This window comes from Epinephelus moara, chromosome 3, assembly GCF_006386435.1.
Source record: "Epinephelus moara isolate mb chromosome 3, YSFRI_EMoa_1.0, whole genome shotgun sequence".
Taxonomy (NCBI): Eukaryota; Metazoa; Chordata; class Actinopteri; order Perciformes; family Serranidae; genus Epinephelus; species Epinephelus moara.
Genome location: NC_065508.1, coordinates 26,827,894 through 26,848,316, shown reverse-complemented (window position 1 = coordinate 26,848,316; position 20,423 = coordinate 26,827,894). Strand labels below are relative to the sequence as shown.

The 20,423-nt window shown below is 40.5% G+C and overlaps 1 protein-coding gene across 2 annotated transcripts in view; it reads right to left on the bottom strand.

Moving 5' to 3' along the window:
- The window catches only part of doc2b (double C2-like domains, beta), a 245,734-nt gene that overhangs the window by 32,571 nt on the left and 192,740 nt on the right, over window positions 1-20,423 (bottom strand). For both annotated transcript variants that reach the window (XM_050034470.1, XM_050034479.1), the window contains 2 exons: window positions 12,744-12,853; window positions 6,449-6,575 (listed from right to left, as the gene is read on the bottom strand). In XM_050034470.1, the coding sequence (XP_049890427.1) occupies window positions 6,449-6,575; window positions 12,744-12,853 (237 nt within the window). The remainder of the gene's footprint in view (window positions 1-6,448; window positions 6,576-12,743; window positions 12,854-20,423) is intronic.

Sequence of the window (20,423 nt, the reverse complement as noted above, 5' to 3'; positions counted from 1 at the left end):
TGTTCTTGAGATATCACTTTCAACAGAATGCGACAGATACCCCGAAAACATAATGCCTGTGGGCGGCTGTTTTTGGTGCAGAGGTAAGTATGGCTCATGAGGTATAGCGGGTCATCTTCTAATCATAAGATCGGTGGTTCGTTCTATCATGGTATTTTTGAGCAGGATACTATACCCTAAATTGTGCCCGATGGCTATACCAGGTGAGCAGGTGGCACCTTGTATGCTAACCTGGCCAACAGTGTGTGAATGGGTGAATGTGACTCTGTAGTGTAAAAGCACTTTGAGCAGTCGGAAGACTAGAACGGCGCTTTACAAGTGCAGTCCATTTACCATCCATTTACATTATTAACATGACAAATACATCATGTGAGTCGCGTCAGTGTCACTGTTAATTGCATAAGGTTACATTGAAACAACGACAACTTTTGGTTTCACACAAGACACAAACTGCTGTCTCCTGGGTGAAAGTCTGTTTGTTTGTTTTTTGTTTTTGGCCGATCAGCCCCTTCTCCTTCCTGTCCATCGTGGATTTTCTTGCTCTTTGTAATGTGTCAGTTGCTCTCAGTGTCAAGTACTGCCATGGATGGGTTTACATTGGAGTTAGCTGAAAACTGTGCATCTCATAGACGCTAAACAGGCTGATATCACAACATTTTTGACCAAATATCTCTATCGATATTGCAACGGTATTGTACAATTAACTATTGGCTCTTTCACATGGTAATTACACAATGAGTTTTTTTCGGTAAATAATCATCAGTTGTGTCAATGTAATAACTAAGTGGCAGGGATGCATGATAGTATCGGCATGTCATTGGTACTGACCAATATTGGCTTTAATATGAACTATTAGAATCAGCCAAAATGCTTTTTCTTATTTTGCACAATATTACATACATTGAAAAGTATTGTTTTTCATGTCTCCATCCTGGGCCATCACAATAAGAGTATGCATGCATAATATGGAGTTAATTCCACCACAGAAGAGACTTGATGATGTGGGGAAAAATGTGTATATATCGATATTGGTGATCAGTCAAATTAGTTGTTACATCACGGCATAAGGGATATCAGCAAAAAATCCAGTATCGTGCATCCCTACTAAGTGGGTCTAAAGGCAAATAATAAAAGAACAGCTGGAGAAATCAAAGTTCACTCAAAAACAGAAAAAGACAACATCTACAATATTAAGACACCCAAAATTTGAGATGATATGTAGTCTTATAACACAATATCAGTGTATTTCCATGCCCTTATTGAATTGTTCATTCATTAATTCATTTTTACATAAGTGTCATACATTTCTTTTGGCCCATTCCAAATGGGATTACTAGACACTGTCATTTTGCCTCTGCACAGGCGATAGCTGTGGCCGGAGGCATTAAGGTTTTAGGTTGTACGTCCATCTATATGTCTGTCCTATTCTTGTGAAGGCAATATCTGACAAGACAGCCTTGAGGGAATTTCTTCAAATCTGGCACAAATGTCCACCTGGACTTGCTGATGAATTGAGTCAATTTTGGTGGTCAAAGGTCTGTGGTCGAGGTCATAGTGACCTCACAAAACATGTTTATGGCCATAACTCGAGGAAATCATGCGTTAATTATGACAAAATTTCACACTGATGTCTAAAAGAATATAATGATGAAGTAATGATATTTTATACGCAAAGGTTCAAAGATCATCTTCACTGTGACATCATAATGTTCTGCAAAAACACTTCTCTGGCCATCACTCAATGTCATAATTCAGGAACAGAAGGGGAGACATTTTGTCAGATATTGAATTGATTGGTGAAGCATCCATGTTTTCACAGACATGGATGTAAACTCTAAAAGCATACAACCATGATCGGTAATTCTAGTTTTATAACTTTCTTGCAGTCTTGCATGTACAAAACAAAACATGGAAAAGGAAAGGGAAAGAAACAAAAGAAGAAACTATACCAAACATCTACAGATTATCTAAATCGAGAGCCCTCTTTCTTTTCTTCCACGCTTTCTCTGGATAAGTGGCTAATTTTGTTTCAAACGTGAACAGATATTTCAGTCTGTGAATCTTCCATATTTACAAAATCGAACAAAATCTGTTTTTATTTTACTAAATAAAGCGACGCGTCATTCATAGTAACTTTGATATAAACTTGGTAGAAAGGTTTTCCAACTTTTAGACTGCATCTAATCATTGTTTTCTGCATTTCTTCATCCATATTCCAACCTGAGATAGGCCCATTCCACAAGTTTACAGGCTGACTGACTTGTTTAGGAGCTGGACAGTCAAAATGCTTCACTGTCAGCCAGAAACCACCAGCACGACAGACGCTGCAAGCTGCTGGATGAGATGATTAAATGCTTGGTGCTCTGTTCTCCCCAGCACAGCAAACAACATCCTGTGTAGAGACAGAACTCCTTATCCGCTAAGAGCAAGCAGAGCAGAAAGCTTCCTGCCTTGAGCTCTTCTCTCTCTGTAAGCTGAAGTGGTCATAGCTTCACTTTGCCTTGAAGCATTTCTATGTGAAAATGTCCAAACATTGCTCTTTACTGTCCGGCGTGAGACATACAGTATGACAGGGTGGTCCAAAATAGCAAAGCAACCTAACTGGAAAAACAAAGGCAGTTATGGAGTTTGACACAAGCATCTGCTCTACAGCTACTCTAAAAGCCACTGCATGTTGTGATGGTCTGAGCTACCAGAGACACAAAAACCTCCTCTAGGGTTATGCTTACTGAAAGGAAGTGCAATACGAGAACATGTATAGAGTAAATCCATCCACTCATTGCTGTAAATAGCTGTTAAAAAGCAACGGTTTCAAGCAGGCCTACCTTCAATTTTCTACATCATTCTCACATTTAGTCATGGATGGTGAAGGTATAGGCTCAGCCGGAAGCATCATGTCAGGATGTGCTTTTTGTGGTGGAGGCTCATTCCTAAGTCAGACATCAGCTCTGACACCATCTATTGTGAAATGTAAATGGTCTTTTTTTTCTTTTTTGCTGTCATCACCCTAGAGATGTTTTTATTTATACCACAAAGGTGTAGAGAGGCAATGCTACAAATTGCAAACACCAGTTACGATTATACACTCAAAAAATTAAGGTTTTTCTGCTGGTGCCATCCTCTGTAATCACTGTATGACAAGTTTAACCACCATACACATTCAAAATGTCACTGTGATTTAGAGGGATAACTTCATTCACTGGGCCGACTGCTGGCAACTTTTAAGGTGGAATGTTTACTTGTAATATTACTCAATGCATGAGTTGTTAATGTGAATCAATCAGCACACCTTAAATTTCACTGTGACAACTTTGACCATTCTATTAGTTTTCTCTTGGATATATATATTCATTTCGACTGGATTTGTGAACTGCATATATTCTAATTGTCACTTGGAGAAAAAAAAAAAATGCGGCGGAGCATCGTTCCTGTAGACTCCAACAACGCTAAACCCCTGAGCTTGCCTGAGAAGGACTAAATGCACAAACCCACTATTTTTAAGTATCCCATGGAGAGAGACTCTCACTGCAGCTTGTTTTATTGTGTTCTGAAAATGTTGGCGTGCAGCCTCGTTCTGTGGACGATAAACGAGGTGCAGACTTCCATCTGTGTCACTGCTAATGAGGAAATACAGTGAGTGCTGGATGGAGCAGTGAGTGACAACAACCCGCCCACATTTAAGGGTACTGTTTGCAGTGGAAACGCCAGGGTCTAGGTACCATGTCTGAAGGGTTACTGTTGGTTCCAAAGGTACCATACTGAAAGTGTTTGTAGGAAACAGGGCTATACAGTAAGCAGAGAAAATAGGTGAGCACACATTAGCAGGTTGTAGGCTAGTGGCCGATCTGTGACGTGCCAAACAGCGTCTGAGAAACACTGGTTTATAACATGAAACTGCTTTAGTCAGCATTTATACCGGTTTAATTCACGTGGTCTGTTTGTTTTGGAGAAGACAAGACCTCTGTGGATAAACCTCCTGAACAATGAACATTGACGGAATTCTAACCCAGAGGAATTTCAGCTGGTCACAATGTGCAGTCCTCACTGCTAGAAATCTGCCTAAATCTCACACACTGCCTCTTTAAAATGGGGTCATGTTGGAAGTGTAGGGTGTACTTAAATCAAATAAACCTTGACAAGACCAGGGCATAGAACAGTAAATGCACCGTGGCTGTTTGATACCAGTAAAACATGAGCATATTTTGTATTTCTGGATGCTATTTCACACTCCCACATAGACAACAAAGCATATGAGAGAAGCAACAGGAATTTGTCTTTCCAAACACAAGGCTCACTCCAAACATGGATCCAGACTGTTTCTTTTTTTTTTTTTTAACTATAAACTGTGTAGGCAATTTTGAAAAGGATATTTAATCACAGTTCGATGATGCTCCACCTCACTCCCATGCTCTCATAACACATAATCCACTCCCGCACCCCACTCGTGGGCTCCGAACTCTGTGCTCCAATCTACCATGTGGTTAAATCTGAACTCTTATGTATACTTTTGTTCGTGTAGATGTTCTTGGTGCAATTACCAGCATGTACTACACATACCAGCAGCATCGTAGGCTAGACGCAAGCTTTATCTGTTCCTGCAGAACTGCACATACAGTATTATTGTCTCAATTTAGTGTGACTGGGTATTTCAATTAGTTTCCAATTACATGCTGTTTCTGTGAAAATGATTTAATAAAAAATGCATGAAGGATGCCAGTGTATTTTCTGTATTTACTCTCTATACAACACTGAAATAAGAGATTTGACATACAGCTCTGCAATGTATCCCACTGAAGGATTATTGGAGTGTTGCTCAAGATCACTGAGGAATGAAGCCATATAGTGACATACAGTATGTGCATGATCTGAGAGACTGAGCTGAAATAGACTAGGTGAAAACAGATAAGTGAAACAGGCAGTGGGTATTTGAGGGTAAAAGGCAAAATATCTGCGGCTTTGTTAAAAATGTCAGTTTTCTAATTGGCATCATTTTAACAATCGATGATAAAAAAACATTTTAGGTATTGCCATTTTCCTCCACCGACCACATTACTGGATTATTTCATTAACAGGAAGATGGAGAAGTTATGATGTGATTTGCTAATCTATTCAAAGTCACCATAGCTAATAGAGAGGACAACACATTAAGGTCAGAGGCGTGCTGCACACCAGTTGCTGCCATGTCGTGTCCCTCAGTGAAGAAAAACACAATGGCCCCATAGGTGATATAAACCACCCTGCAGCCATGGCATTTTCATTCCAAGTTTTGACATATTATTCAGTAATGGAACCTAGTTTGCATGAAATATATAAAAAAAAAAAAAAAACCCAGTGAATTGCATTCTTACTTGGTAAACACACCGAGCTATTCATCATGGCCACCCACATGCTCAAGTGCCTCCGTTGTTTCCTTGTGTTCCTTCCAGTGATTTCTTGATTGGTTTCTTGTTTAACATTTAGTGTAAATCTTGACACACAGAACACACTTATATTGATTTAACCCCTCATCTGCTGTGTAATATGATACTGTTTATGATGCAACTGCACAACAAGCAAACGCAGCCAACACACAATGGAGATATTCTTGGAACATACAGTACAGAATATTACTATACACTAGGTAGTATAGTATAGTATAGTATAGTATACACTAGGTAGTATAGTATAGTATAGTATAGTGTAGTATAGTGTAGTATACACTAGGTAGTATAGTATAGTGTAGTATACACTAGGTAGTATAGTATAGTATACACTAGGTAGTATAGTATAGTATAGTATAATATAATATAGTGTAGTATACACTAGGTAGTATAGTATAGTATAGTATACACTAGGTAGTATAGTATAGTATAGTATAGTATAGTATAGTATAGTATAGTATAGTATAGTGTAGTATAATATAATATAGTGTAGTATACACTAGGTAGTATAGTATAGTATACACTAGGTAGTATAGTATAGTATAGTATAATGTAGTGTAGTATACACTAGGTAGTATTGTGTAGTATACACTAGGTAGTATAGTATAGTATAGTGTAGTATACACTAGGTAGTGTAGTGTAGAACACAATGGATTATAGTAGAATGTTGTATACACTTGAGTATAGTGTAGTACAGTATACACAGGAGTATAGTACAGTGTATTATTATGCTCTGGAGTATAATATAAAATAGAAAACACTAGGTTAAAGTGTGCTGTTGTTTTGGGATGTATATTAATGAATAGTAGCCTACTGTAGAGACGAGTAGAGAGTACGGGGTATGTAGCAAAATGTAATGTTAACTTGATTTAGTGTAACAACTGTTGCAAATCAAATTAATATAAACCGACTTTTTCTGATCACTGTTCCTGTGCTGTAGAGTTTTTAATTATTCTGTTAATAATCACTACATCATGTTTACAGTAACAAATAAAACCACAGGTATTGGTGAGGCTCGCTGTACTTACAGGTAACTGTTTCTCCAGGCAGTTGTTGAAGTTTTTGATTTGGTTGGGCTTCAGCTTCTTGAGGGGGATTCGCGTTTCCCCGATGAACTCGTTGTGGCGAAATTTGTCCTCATCACACACTGAAATCCTGAGAGGAGAAGAACAGAGCGGGTAGAAGAAGATGAGAATGAAGTGAGGCTCAGGCTGTCACTGAAAGGAGGCTTACAACAATAAAAACCTGTCATTTTCCACCTGCAGCCCATCAACCTCCATCACAGGGATTCAATCCTCCCCCAAAATCTCCACTTCACTCTGAAGCTGCTCCCGCTGACTCTCTGGGACTCATAGCACTGAAGCAAAACCTCGGTAGTTCTGTGGTGAAGGAGTTCATAAGACTTTTGTCAGGCTCGATCAGCATGACAGATGATGATGGGATAATTATGCTTTAGGAAGCGTTCAGCCATGTATGTATCAAAAGACTCAAGTGAGAAGAGAAGATGTCCAGACATATTTCAGATGATAGAAAAATGACATTGTTCCTGTTCATGCCAAAATCATTTACAACCATTTTGGGACTTTAACTTGAACCCATCATGCTGTGCTCATCTTATTTACTCAATTAGTGCAGCTTCAACTGAATTGTGCCACAGTGTATGGTACATTCTGTCTGTTTGCATAATGTGCCCATTTTCTGTTTTTTCACCGAGCACATAAACACAATACGCGCCCTCCTTTCAATGCATGACAACATCCTTTTGAAAACATTACTGTATGTTTGCCAGTGTATTCTTCAATTAATAAAAATAAGATTCATTATATTTCACAGTGTAACTGCTTAGAGAAGATAATGGCTGATGGTGAACTGAAAGGCAGTTCTCTGTTCAAAGCCACAGAGGACAAAGGCTCACGTACACTCCGAGCTTCACTTTTACTTTCCAGACTGGAGATCTATATTCCTCTCCGCCATTTCATTACATTATGCATCATGCACCCTGTGGCATGAGTAATATGTATTAGCACTGCTTGTAGGGGATACGGCGTAATAGGAATCACAATGAAACATGACGGATAAAAAAATAACTTATCTGCTACATGGACAGGTGGTGATGAATTAGAATTTCAATTTACAAAAATAAATGAACAGTGTTGTGTGGGAATGTGCGGGATTCTCTCTCAGTATTGTTGGTGGGAAATGGTTTATTAAGGCGCTGTTATGTGAATAGATTTTCTTTGGCTTGCGTGCAGACGAGTGTCGATCAGATCACATCTGTGAGAAATGGCTGATGTTACTGACATTCCTTGTTGTTGTGGTGGTACTCACTGCAGGGAACAACACTAATATTTCTCCTGCTCTGCAACACAAAATAACCATAAAATATTTGCAGAGCGTTGATTAGGTTGTCAGTTATTAACAGTGATTTAGCAATTACTTCACCAGCTGTGAGATACAGTATGCATGACTTTTAAAAATAACTAATCTGAGGTTTGAAGAATTGATAAATTATTAGAAATAATGCAATTAGATTTCAATTACAGGACGATCACAACATTAATGTTGATTTGATGAACACTTGTGCATCCCTCAGTCCTTACTCCAATAAAGCTCATCATGCATGAGTGGATCATGAACATCCAACTGGGTGACAGTGGTAGAAATAATCCACCCAGCTTCTTGATGCTCTAAAGCAGTGGTTCAAATGTAATTATTTTGTAATTATTTTATTAGACATAGGATTAAAACAAGTTTGCAACTGCTGCCTTTTGTGATGATTTACAAACCTGTCCGCTCTGTAGACTGTAAAGGTGCTTCACTGCCCTCGTGGTTGAGTTGTGCCTCTTTCAATCCGACAACATCATGTTATTAATAGACATTTACATAATCGATTATTGACATTTGTGAAGTGATGCCAAATCGTTCATGTCCGTATAGTGATGCATCTGAGAATCACTTATTTCCCCACCCCCCAGTGTTAAATGTTAAGTGGTGCTTCAGTCACTGTTTCCTGTATAGACACTGAACAGTTTACTGTATATTTCACTGTTGTTTTGCATCATCACTGAGAAGCTGATGGATTGTTAGCAGAATGTACTCAATCCAGTTGCCAGAATAAATAGGACTTATGTGGTCATATGGGTTGGAGGGCTTGTTGAAACCAAACACATTTGGCACTAGATGAAATGTTCAAGGCCCAGTATGTAGGATTTTGGGGGGTATATTAGCAGGAATGGAATATAGTATTCATTGTTTTGGTGTCATTTGTTTGAAATCAACTGATACTAAGAATCGTGTTTTTGCTGCCTTACAATGACCCCTTTATATCTACATATGGCGCAGGTCCTTTTCCATGGAGTCTGCCATGTTGTTTCTATAAAAACACAGAACGGACCAAGTGGCAACCTCTGAGGCTGAAAAATGAAGCAAATGCAGAAGTGTCAAAAACTGCAGTCCCTCTAATGGCCACTTGAGGCTGGCTCCCATGTTAAAATGGCAACCTTAGAGCTAAAATAAACATGTTTACAGCCTGGCACAAAAATGGTTTTGGTCTCTGTAGCTAATTTCAACATTCATGACAACTGTACAGGGGGTGGATTTGGATCCACCCGTTACTCCTACACAGCTCCACCCTCTTGCGAAATATGGTCATTTCTGGCTCCAAAACATCAAGATGGCGACAGCTGAAATGCCGAACTTGAGGCTTCAAAACAGGTGTCCGCAAACCAGTGGGTTGAAGTGAAAGCATCTCGGAGTGCTTTGTCAAGACGGCAGCAAGACCTCATTGTCCTGTTTTCATTTTGTCCCCGCTGAAGAACGATATATTAGGGCTATTATCAATATGCAGAAAGTGTTTCTTTCACTCAACTATGGTCACTTCTGGCTAAAATAAAAAAAACAAACAAGATGGTGGTGGCTGTAATGCTTAACTTGAGGCTTCAGAGGAGCATTCCACAAACCAGTGGCAGATGCCACGGTAGCTACGTTCATTATTTATACAGTCTATGGATTGGACAAACTAATACAGGCTTTGTGTTTTCACGTTGGCAAGTGTAGCTAGATCTTTGAGGGATAACCAGGGTTATTACAATTCCTTGTTAGGGGGACATGGATGTCTTCATCAAATTTCATGGCAATCCCTCCAGTTGTTGCTGAGATATTCCACTCAATAACACAAAAATGAACCTCATGGTGGTGCTCAAGGAAACGTCAGGGGGTCACCAAAGTCAGTAGAGGTTCATCATCAGGTGACCACGAAAGCTTGTGTCAAATTTGATGACAATCTTTGATCTGAACCACCTGTACAGCAACAGTTTCAGCAGCCATAACATTGCCTAACGATGGCATGGCCTCTACACCAATCAGTTTTTCTCAGTACAACAAACATACTGTTGGGTGATATAATGAGCTCCTGGCACTAATTAGAAGTCACAACTACAGGTACAATCACACCAGAAACACACACTGCAGTTATTTACTCCCTCCACTGTGTGCGGCCCACCTATCATTAGGATAGACTGTATACTGTACTGTAGCTCCCGAAATGATTACACATATGGTTATGCAACCTACTTCTACTACAGTGTGAACACTTTGGTAAAAATAAAGGAGCAAAGAACAGTGAAGTAACACTTCCATTGCATAACAGTGTCATGTTTATCATGGGAAGCAGACACCTCTGTTCCAGGTTTTAGTCTATTCTCAGGTGTCGTAGTGAAATACAAATAACCAACAACAACAGGAAGTTATCTCACCCAAACAAAAGTGTTGTTTGGAGTGCACACAAACACAAAGGATTTCCCGGCTGTTTAACTGATCAGGGGCTATCACACGTTCAGGTTCGCCCTGGCACAGAGACATGTGACATAAATTGTAGTGAAAAAGAATACACAGGATAAATGACGACAGCAGTCATTTCTGGGTAAAATTGCTGTTGTCAAATAAAGGCTGTAATACGGTGATTTACCTCAGGAGCCATGAAGAAGAGACACTGTCAAACATCACTGCTCCCTGAAACTTATTCTCTAAAGCCTTTCTGGTAGTGAAATATACCATCACATGGAGGGGAATGTTTCCTCTCTTTCTCCCCTTACTTTTTTTCTTTATTTCTCTTTCATTTCCTTCTCTCGTTTCCTTTGTTTCGCATCCTCTTATTTGCTTCCTTGTTCTTTCCGTTCTGTCATTTCCATGTCTTTTCTTTTTATCCTTTCATTCCCCTCCATTCCTCCATATTCCTTCCATCCTACTCCCCTTTCTTTCTTGCTTTCCCAACCTTCTATCACTCTCATTACCTTCCATTCCTTCCTCCCTAATTTCTTTTATTTCCAGCCATCGTTCCTTCCTTTCCTCTCATTTTCTTCCTTCGTGCTTTTTTCCTTCAGTTGCTTTCATGACCTTACCCTCCATCCTCCCTTTCCTCTTCCTTCCTTTAATTCCCTTCCTTCCTTCCTATGTTTCTTCCTCCCTTTCTACCCCCTTCAGTCCTCTTATTTCCTCCCGTCTTGCTTTTTTCCTTCAGTTGCTCTGATTAAATTACCTTCCATTCTCCCTTTCCTCTTCCTTCCTTCCTTCCTTCCTTCCTTCCTTCCTTTCCTCTCCAATCCTCTTCTTTCCTTTTGTCCTTCTGCCCCTCCCATTCCTCTCATTTCCTTTCCTCCTCCCCTTCCCTCCTTGCTTTCCCACCCTTACATCACTCTCATTACCTTCCATTCCTTCCTCCCTAATTTCTTTCATTTCCTCTTTCCTTCCTTCCATACCTCTCATTTTCTTCCTTCCTTGCTTTTCCCTTCAGTTGCTCTCTTTATACCTTCCATTCCTTCCTTCCTTTAACTCCCTTTCTTCCCCTTCCAGTCCCCTTATTTCCTCCCTTCTTGCTTTTTTCCTTCAATTGCTTTCATTACCCTCCATCCTCCTTTTCCTCTTCCTTCCTTTAATTCCCTTCCTTCCCTTTCCAATCCTCTTCTTTCCTTTTGTCCTTCCGTCTCTCCCATTCCTCTCATTTCCTTTCCTCCTCCCCTTCCTTCCCTCCATCACTCTCAGTACTCTCCATTCCTTCCTGTCCCAATTTCTTTCATTTACATCCTTACTTCCTTTCCTCTCTTTCCTTGACTTTCATTCCTCTCATTCCCTTTCTTTCTTGCTTGCTTTTTCCTTCCATTGCTTTCATTACCTTCCTGTCCTTCCTTCTTTCCCTGTGTATTCCTTTAATTCCCTCCCTTGCTTCCCATCCCAGTCCTCTTATTTCCTTCCTTCTTGCTTTTTCCCAAATTGTTTTCATTACCCTCCATCTTCCCTTTTCCTCCTCCCCTTACTTCATTGCTTTCATGCCCTTCCATCACTCTCATTACCTTCCATTCCTTCCTCCCTAATTTCTTTCATTTCCATCCATCCTTCCTTCCTTCCTTTCCTCTCATTCCTTCTTTCCCATTCCTCTCATTTTCTTCCTTCCTTGCTTTTCCCTCAGTTGCTCTCTTTACCTTCCCTTCCTTCCTTTCATTCCCATCCTTCCTCCCTTTCTTCCCCTTCTAGTCCTCTTATTTCCTTTTGTCTTGCTTTTTTTCAATTGCTTTCATGACCTTACCCTCTTTGTTTTCATGACCTTACCCTCCATCCTCCCTTTCCTCTCCCTCCCTTCCTTTAATTCCCTTCCTTCCTTCCCTTTCGAATCCTCTTCTTTCCTTCTGTCCTTCCGCCCCTCCGATTCCTCTCATTTCCTTTCCTCCTTCCCTTCCTTCTTTGCTTTCCCACCCTTCCATTACCTTCTATTCCTTCCTCCCTAATTTCTTTCATTTACATCCTCCCTTCCCTTCTTCCTTTCCTCTTTTTCCCTTGTCTTCTATTCTCAGAATGTCTATGAATACGGCCCCTTGACATCTGCTACCTGCCCCTCACATGACTGATTGTTGGTCAGTGACGTCTCTGTAACATCGTATTGAGCTGTGTGTAGGTTGTCTACTTGTGTGTAGACAACCTACACACAAGTGGGATGCTGAATCAGTGCATTAAAATTAATATTTTATATTATTAATGTAAACTTATAAATGATGACTGGTTATGCAGTTTTTTGAGGCGGGCAGCACTTACTGTCTAATGAGCATGAACTATAGCAGAGTGTCACAAAGAAACTTAGAATATATTTTGCAAAAAGATCCAAAGGTTTGAAAAAGTTCAGTATATTCACAACTTTAAGGAACCTATAGTGTGAAAAGAATCGGTCCATCTATCACAAGTTTTTTCCACCTTCCCCCTCATTCTTTCCTTTCAGCGGTCATTGTCTTCCTCTTCACTGTGGGAACAAATTGGGTGTAATAAAGTTGAGAGTACCTGAGTGTTTTGCGGACCATATCCTCGTCGGTGATGCCATAGTAGGTCAGGGTCTCACTCCAGACAGGGTTGAGTGTGTTGTGCAGGGTCTTGGTTCTAAGTTTATTGGCCTGAAAGACAAACAGAGAAGTTGGCTGTTTAACAGGATTGAACATCCTCATTGATTAACTGCCGGTTCCCCTCCTACAGCCCAAGAGAGCTCATCCCTCAGGTGTCATCTTTCATTGAAATGCTGCCAGAATTATACAAACATCCCTGAAAATGTACAAAGCCTCTCCGCCCTGTTGAAAATTTGTCAATGTGTTGACGTCTGGTGGCATGCACGCAAACACGAGCTCACTGTTGCATATTGAACACTGTCGGGGATGAAAGACAAACAGCAGACTGCATTTACATGAAGTGACAGGTATTATCAAAACAATGCAGGAAGTGAATGATGTTGAATACACTGAAGTTAAAAGATAGTTACAGTGGCTCAGTTCATGCTCAGCCTGTTCCAGTTTCTGTCAGTACCACAGTTTTGAGAAAACAATAGTTCAGTCGTCGACCTTAATCAGGCATTAAAGTCACAGTTTAAAAAACATATTTGTAATTGAGCAACAGGCTGCAACAATACTGCCAACAACACACACCTAAGACAGTTAGTGCGATAGATTAAGTCACTAATGATGCAAACATTCAATGAGACAAACACCAAATCTTAAGATCCATGGACCCCTCGAGGGCCGATGTCACAATGATGTCAGTTTGTTATCTGGAGGCAAAACACGACTCGCCATCACAGGGCTGTAGGCTACACAGGACGCTTAAAATGTTGTCTTGTTGTGTTCTTGGGAGCCAGAATAGAAGGAGTCATGGCTCAAAACTGAAATTTGAACACCCTTCAGCCTGACCTTACATGGTGCGTTCTTAAATTCAGTCTGACGCTCTACGCTAAAATGAGAGCCCTGTTGGTCAAAGAAACGGAGTGTTATAGTTCAACATTCACTCCGCTCAACACTCTGCTGCTCTGTTTCACCAGACAAAGTGACCAGAGTGCACTCTGCCACTCTGAGAGTGCGGTGCTCTGGATAACTGAACGGTACATTCAGACAGTATTACAAATTTATAAACACTCCAGTTTGTGTCAGAGTGCACTCCCACACTCAGAATGAGTGACATGAACGCACCTTCAATTGATGATGTGAACACACCATTCACATCATCTTCCTCCATTGTCTAAAACAAATCAACAGAACTTGCTAGCTAGTGCTAGCTAATGTCTGTGGAGAACTGTTTTGCCTCCAGCTAAGTCCCACCCACCAAAAAACATCATACTGTTTACTAACAGTAAAAGGGTCTATAGAATCAGATGGAAAGATAGAAAAAATATCAACTCACAATATGAAAAAATAAAAATAAGTATCAATCTTATTCATCAATAAGAAAAGTTCAAATACACCCAGTATCCAGTGTAAACTAGAAATTTCAAAATTGGCATTTGAACAGGAGTTCAGAGCTGGAGTGAGGATGCAGTTAGTTTAGCATAAACACAGGAAATAGAGGGAAAATGGTCAGCCTGTTTCTATCCAAAGGGAATAACTATGCCTACTAACACCTCTAAATGTGTCTTATTTAGATTATGTATCACTTTTGTCTGCACTACATCCATCCATCTATCCATCCATTTTCAACTGCTTATCGGAAGCTGGGTCGTGGGGCAGCTGGCCGAGCAAAATATTCAAGATGTCCCTCTCCCCAGCAACACTTTCCAGCTCCTCCTGGGGGACCCCAAGGTGTTCCCAGGCCAGATGAGATATGTAATCCCTCCAGTATGTTCCAGTCCTCCTACCAGTGGGACATGCCTCGAACCCAGGAGGATCCTGATCAGATGCCTGAACCATCTCAACTGACTCCTTTCTACGCGAAGGAGCAGCGGCTCTACACCGAGCCCCCTCTGGATGTCCAAGCTCCTCACCCTATCTCTAAGGCTGAGCCCAGCCAACCCACAGAGGAAACTCATCTCTGCCGCTTGTATTCAAAATCTGGTCACTACCCAGAGCTCATGACCATAGGTGAGGGTTGGGACGTAGATGGACCAGTAAATCAAAAGCTTTGCCTTCTGGCTCAACACTCTCTTGACCATGACGGTCCGGCACAGTGCCAGCATCTCTGCAGACGCTGCGCCAAACCCCCGATCCATCTCACGCTATATAAATGTAAAAACAACAATATGTCAATTGCTGTCTCAACCCAATTGCTAGAAATCCCAAACAACTGGAATGAAAGTGCCAACAATTAACACATATCCTAAATACAGATCATAAGATCATGAAGAAAGAAATAGTGGCAGTCACTAATATCTAATGAAGTCGTTTGTTCAGTAAGATGACAGAGCATGGAACAAAGGATTTCTCAAAAATGTTTCATGTTGCTTTGTGCACCCTGAATCATTTTGCTGAAGGGAGTTTTTCAAATTCATGAAAAAGAGGATGAGAATTCTTGTAGTGATGTCTCTTAAAAACAAAATGCTTTTCATGGTACTATCCCCACCAAAGAAGAAAGGTCACTACAAAACACCCACACTGAGAGCCTAAAAAACAGCTGGAACCACAGTGATGACTCTAAAAACATCCAGTTGTGTTGTTTGTCTTGAACAGTGATCTGCAGATTGTCATGCCATCCACCATCCCCTCCAACTCCCCATGACAAAGCCAGCTCATGTATGTCACTGTAGAAATGTTGATATTATATGTATAAAACATGCAAACATGTATGGTTTGTACAATGCCAACATTTTCCTCTGACGACTGGGCTGGCTGTGTCCACTCCCAGCTGTCCACACTCCACTTCTGTTCCTTGTGTCCAACTAAAGCGCAGGTTGGCAGATACAGCGAATGACCACTGCATTTGGTTTTAGTTTCTGTGCAGGAATGATGATGCCAAACCTTGAAACCTCACTGTGACATTATGCAAGCTTTTACATTTAATTTTGGAACTTTACAGAGAGCCAAGCTTTTAGACAATGCTAGGTTAAACACATCCTGACTCCAGCTCTTTACTTATCTAATAGTCATGAGACTGATGTTGATTCTTTGTTCACACGCTCAGAAAGAAAGTAAACTATTCATTTATTTCTTGGAAGGAAAAACAAGTAAAATTGAAAATGCAAAATTGCAGAAGTTGACAAATGGAGAGACATAACAAGAAACAAAAAAAGGAGTCAATGAGGGAAAAACAAGTGGAATAAGTAAGACAGTTATTCTGATTCTGCTGTATTGATTTTGATCAATCTGACAGTGGTTTAGGAATGCAATAGTAAATCTCTTTTAAAAAGTAAAAGAAACCCATGCAACACGAAAACAACCGAAATCATCACATCACATTGGCATTTATACTAGTGTGGTGGTGTCTGTGCCACTCTGTAGTTATACCTCCACAACACTAGTCGGCGGCTGGGTTTCTGTGAAGTGCTGTAAAGTTTAGTTGATTCAAAACACACGTGCACAAATACAACAAGTACACACACAAATACAAGTACACAAATCAGTTTCACTATAACTCGCAGCATTCACAGACAAACACTTGTCTTTATCTAGACACATTTTCCCCACAAATACAACATGCTAATGTTTTTAGCACAAACCTATGGCATTTTACATTGTATAAATTAGCCTAGTGGCTAGCAGACTTTTCCTCTACTCAAATGAAGCCATGGACAACACCACATTGAACAAAGGTAACGTTACAAAATTCTGCTCCATTACAACTCACAAGATTCACTGACAAAACAACTGTCCTATACTAAACATGTTTTCCAAACAAATACAACATACTAACATTATTAGCACAAGTCTATGGCATTTTACATTGTATCAATTAGCCTGGCGGATAGCAGAGGTTTCCTCTGCTCATATGAAGCCAGGATAAATCACACACTTAATATGTTATTTTTATTTATTTTTTTGCTTTATTGTCTTCACAATTTATTGTTTCTTATCTGTGAAATAAAAGTAGTGTAAAGTTTTGTTTCCACTGAGGGAAATGGTTTCAGCTTACAATGATAGACAGGAGGTTTGTGTTCCTGTGTAGTTACATTTCTGGTGAGGTGCATGTGCCTATGCTGTGGGTACGGCATTGACTTGACATAGAAGTATAAATCCTGCATCAGGCTTTCCATGTAGGCGCATGGAAGGGCAGAGAGATGTGCTCTCTCTGACTTAGGCTTTCTGCGTAGGCCTAGGAAAGGCAGAGAGCCCCCAGAACAGAGCCATACCACCAAATATAATACTGCAAATGGAAAAAGATGACCCAATTGACCCAGTGAAAACATTTTCTTGATTAAAGTGTTCCTGACTGAATTATATGAATTATATAATTTTAGATGCATTAATGTGTTAATCACTTTAACGCTGCAGCTGGAAAAGGTGGAGCTAATTAATATACATTTTATATTGACCTATTCATTTATATACTGCTGAGAAGCTTGTGAATTTCCCCCCAAGGCCATTAATAAAGTCTGACTACATTAACATATCATAATTTACTTATTTATCTGTATTAATAATATGACTCTGCAAAGCACCTAAAGCTATCTTATGTATGTAGTTGAGTAAGAAGTACAGTATTTACCTCTGAAATGTAGGCTAGTGGAGTAAAAGTTTAAAGTAGCAGAAAATGTAAATACTCAGGTACCTCAAAATTGTACTTAAGTGCAGTGCTTAAGTAAATGAAGTGACTTTCCATCACTGCTCTCCAGACAGATGTTGTGTTACTGTGGTCTATATAAAGATCCTTCATGGATGTATCAGAAAAAAAGCCAGTGAGTCACTTGATTATCAAGAGCTGCATCAATAAATATCAAAGCAGACATCAGACTGTTGCATAGCATTTACACTGACTCACTTTGTCAGAGTTGCATCAATTGCAATGTAGCGAGGTGATAAAACTGACTGTGACAAGCGACACGGCTTTATCAGTGTGATATTGTGCAGGGAAATCCTCTGAGCACGCCGCTGATGACAAGAAGAGGACGATATGATGATACTGTCTGTGTTGTGAGTCATGGGTGAGGACATGTGATTCTGTGGAGTTTAATCAATTAGCTGTGTGCCATTATTTGCAAGTCTGATGGCAGGGATCCACGTAATAAGGCTCTCGCTGATTGTTCCTCCCTCAATCAGTGGTTGATTCCCAAAGGAAGGACACACACACACAAAACACACACAGAATTTACAATGATGTTTTTTGGGGTGATAACCACATTTTGTATAAAATGATAGGACATCTCTGAGGCTGGCACAGAATATCATGTTTTTATTATTTTTAGCTAAATTTAATTATTAAATTTGAAACGTGTGGATTCTATTAATTAGAAATTTCTTTCCTCAGTTCTTAACTTTTCTAAATTAAAACCTCTTCCAGGTTAAACATGGTGGCACACAAGGGAATGTTAAGGCAAAGAAAGTCCGAGTAGGGCAGGTGGGAGGGGTGGTGCATGGGTCCAACAAACACTGACCTTCACCTGGGAGAGTGGCGTTTGCGTCCAGTAAGATTCTAAAGCTTAAAGGCGCTGTATGTAAGAATGTGGCCAAAACGGTTACTGCACTCAAATTCAAAATACTGCCGCGAGTCGTGTCCACCCCCCCTCCCCTACAGATTCGAGGTTGCTGGACAGTGACACGCTGGAGACTGATTTGTTTGCCCACTGGCGGCTGCCGTGGCAGGGCCACGTCGCCGTGTCCTTGATGTTTGGTTTTCCAGTTCGAGCAAGTCCGGCTTCTCTGCTGCTAACGCTGCTGCTGGGGTTTAGCTGAGGAGGCGCCGGCTGCTAATGCTATGTACTGGGACACTGCTAATGCTGCTTGCCGTGCTGCTGTAGCTCAGTCGTAACTGTAACTGATGCTGAGACTCTACTGACTGTGTGACTGGTAGACGGCGGTGGGTGGCACAACAGGCCAAAACACAAATTCAAAACATAAACATGATTTGCAGACTGCAAAAAAATTTTTTAGGATGCAAATATTCTGGCTGTACTATTGTTGTCGGTGAGATCAGTATGTTATATGAACATTATTCCTTAGTCTCTGTGACATATTAGGATGATTTTACGACTATTTGCTTTAGATTTCTTACATATAGCTCCTTTAACCCTCTTATTTTGTCCTAAACCCAACCACATGCATTTGTTGTTGAAGGCAAAAAAACATCAATTTGCGGTGTTTTACTGACATAGCGTGGCAGGTATAACTTGACATGGCGTCCCAGAACATCAACAACCAACACACCCAGGGTACCTTTCACGTCATATCTGGACGTGGAAAGTCCATGACCAAACATCAATATTTGATGAGATTGGAGTGAGAATGTGTTGTAATAGAGGCTCTGTTGACCCCAATGTGTGTTGCAGTTACTGAACATGATTGCTGGGGTGAATATAAAAACAATTTTCCTGTGTAGATGCATTACAAAAAGTCATGCAGAACAGTAGAACTGGATGTCTGTAGTACTTGATACCTTTAAGGTATCGACTGAAATAACCCAGTATCAAGTAGTAACGAAACACCTTCAGTCAAACATTACCTGCACTGGATCTTTTTTGCGCCAGGGGTCTGATCCTGGACCGTCCTGACTCCAGACTGGACCAGCAAACTTTCTGTTGCTGCCATCTCTGGAGCTGCTCTGCTCCTGTCAAATGGTCGTTTTAAGTCTTAAGTTTTAAGCCTGGTTAGCATGAGCTAACACAGCTGCAGCAGCTAACATCCAACAATGAGCCATTGAAATGTCCCAACAAACTTACACTGATATATAAATGACTCAACTCTTTTGTTAAAACTTATAATAACTGTTAGGTATGCTATCGGTTAGCCCTGTCACTGTGTGCGCAGCCGGTCGGACTCTCACAACTGTCCCCTGGGTGGAGCTCACACTCCTGCAGCAGCAGCCACAACCCATCGCCCCCTTGTCAACCAAAGTGTTTTTTCCCCCAGCTGAAAACGCCAGGGACTCCTCAGGGAATGCCCAGCTGGGAGTCTTTGACAGCACTGCGTTCACATGTCAACATGTTGGTGCAAGGTAAAGTAACTGTATGGTCGAGCCATACACCAGGTTTTGACCTAGTCTTGTTTACAGGATATCCAGCCCTAGACCAGTGGTTCCTAACTGGTCCAGCCATGGGGTCCAGATTCATCCTTAGTCATTACTTCAAGGTCCACGCAGTTTGATATAGTCATTGTCATTCTTGCGTTTATCCATGTTGTTGAGCTAGTTTCCTAGTTCACTTTAAAATAAAAGCTCTGTGCCACAAATTCACTGTACTTCAAAATAAAGTTTGTTTTTCGCAAACTTGACATATTTGTGAGCAGAGTTGGGTATAACGCGTTACAAAGTAAGGCGTTAGAGTACTTTGATTACTTTTTGCAGTAACGAGTAACCTAACGCGTTAGTTTGCTGTTTGAGTAATCAAATACTTAAGTACATTTTCAAACAAGCCATCAGTTACTTACGTTACTTTTAGAATGCTGGTCCTTCAGCTCCGAAACAGCAACGGCTGTCATTTGGTTCTAATAACGGAGATAACGTTAAACCTGTCAGTCTGAAAGAAGCCACGGAGCTTGTGGCTCGCTACGTGGTCGGAGAAATGCTGCTGTTGTCTACGGTGGAGTCTAAATAGGTGGAGTAGGACTCGCTGACAGACATATT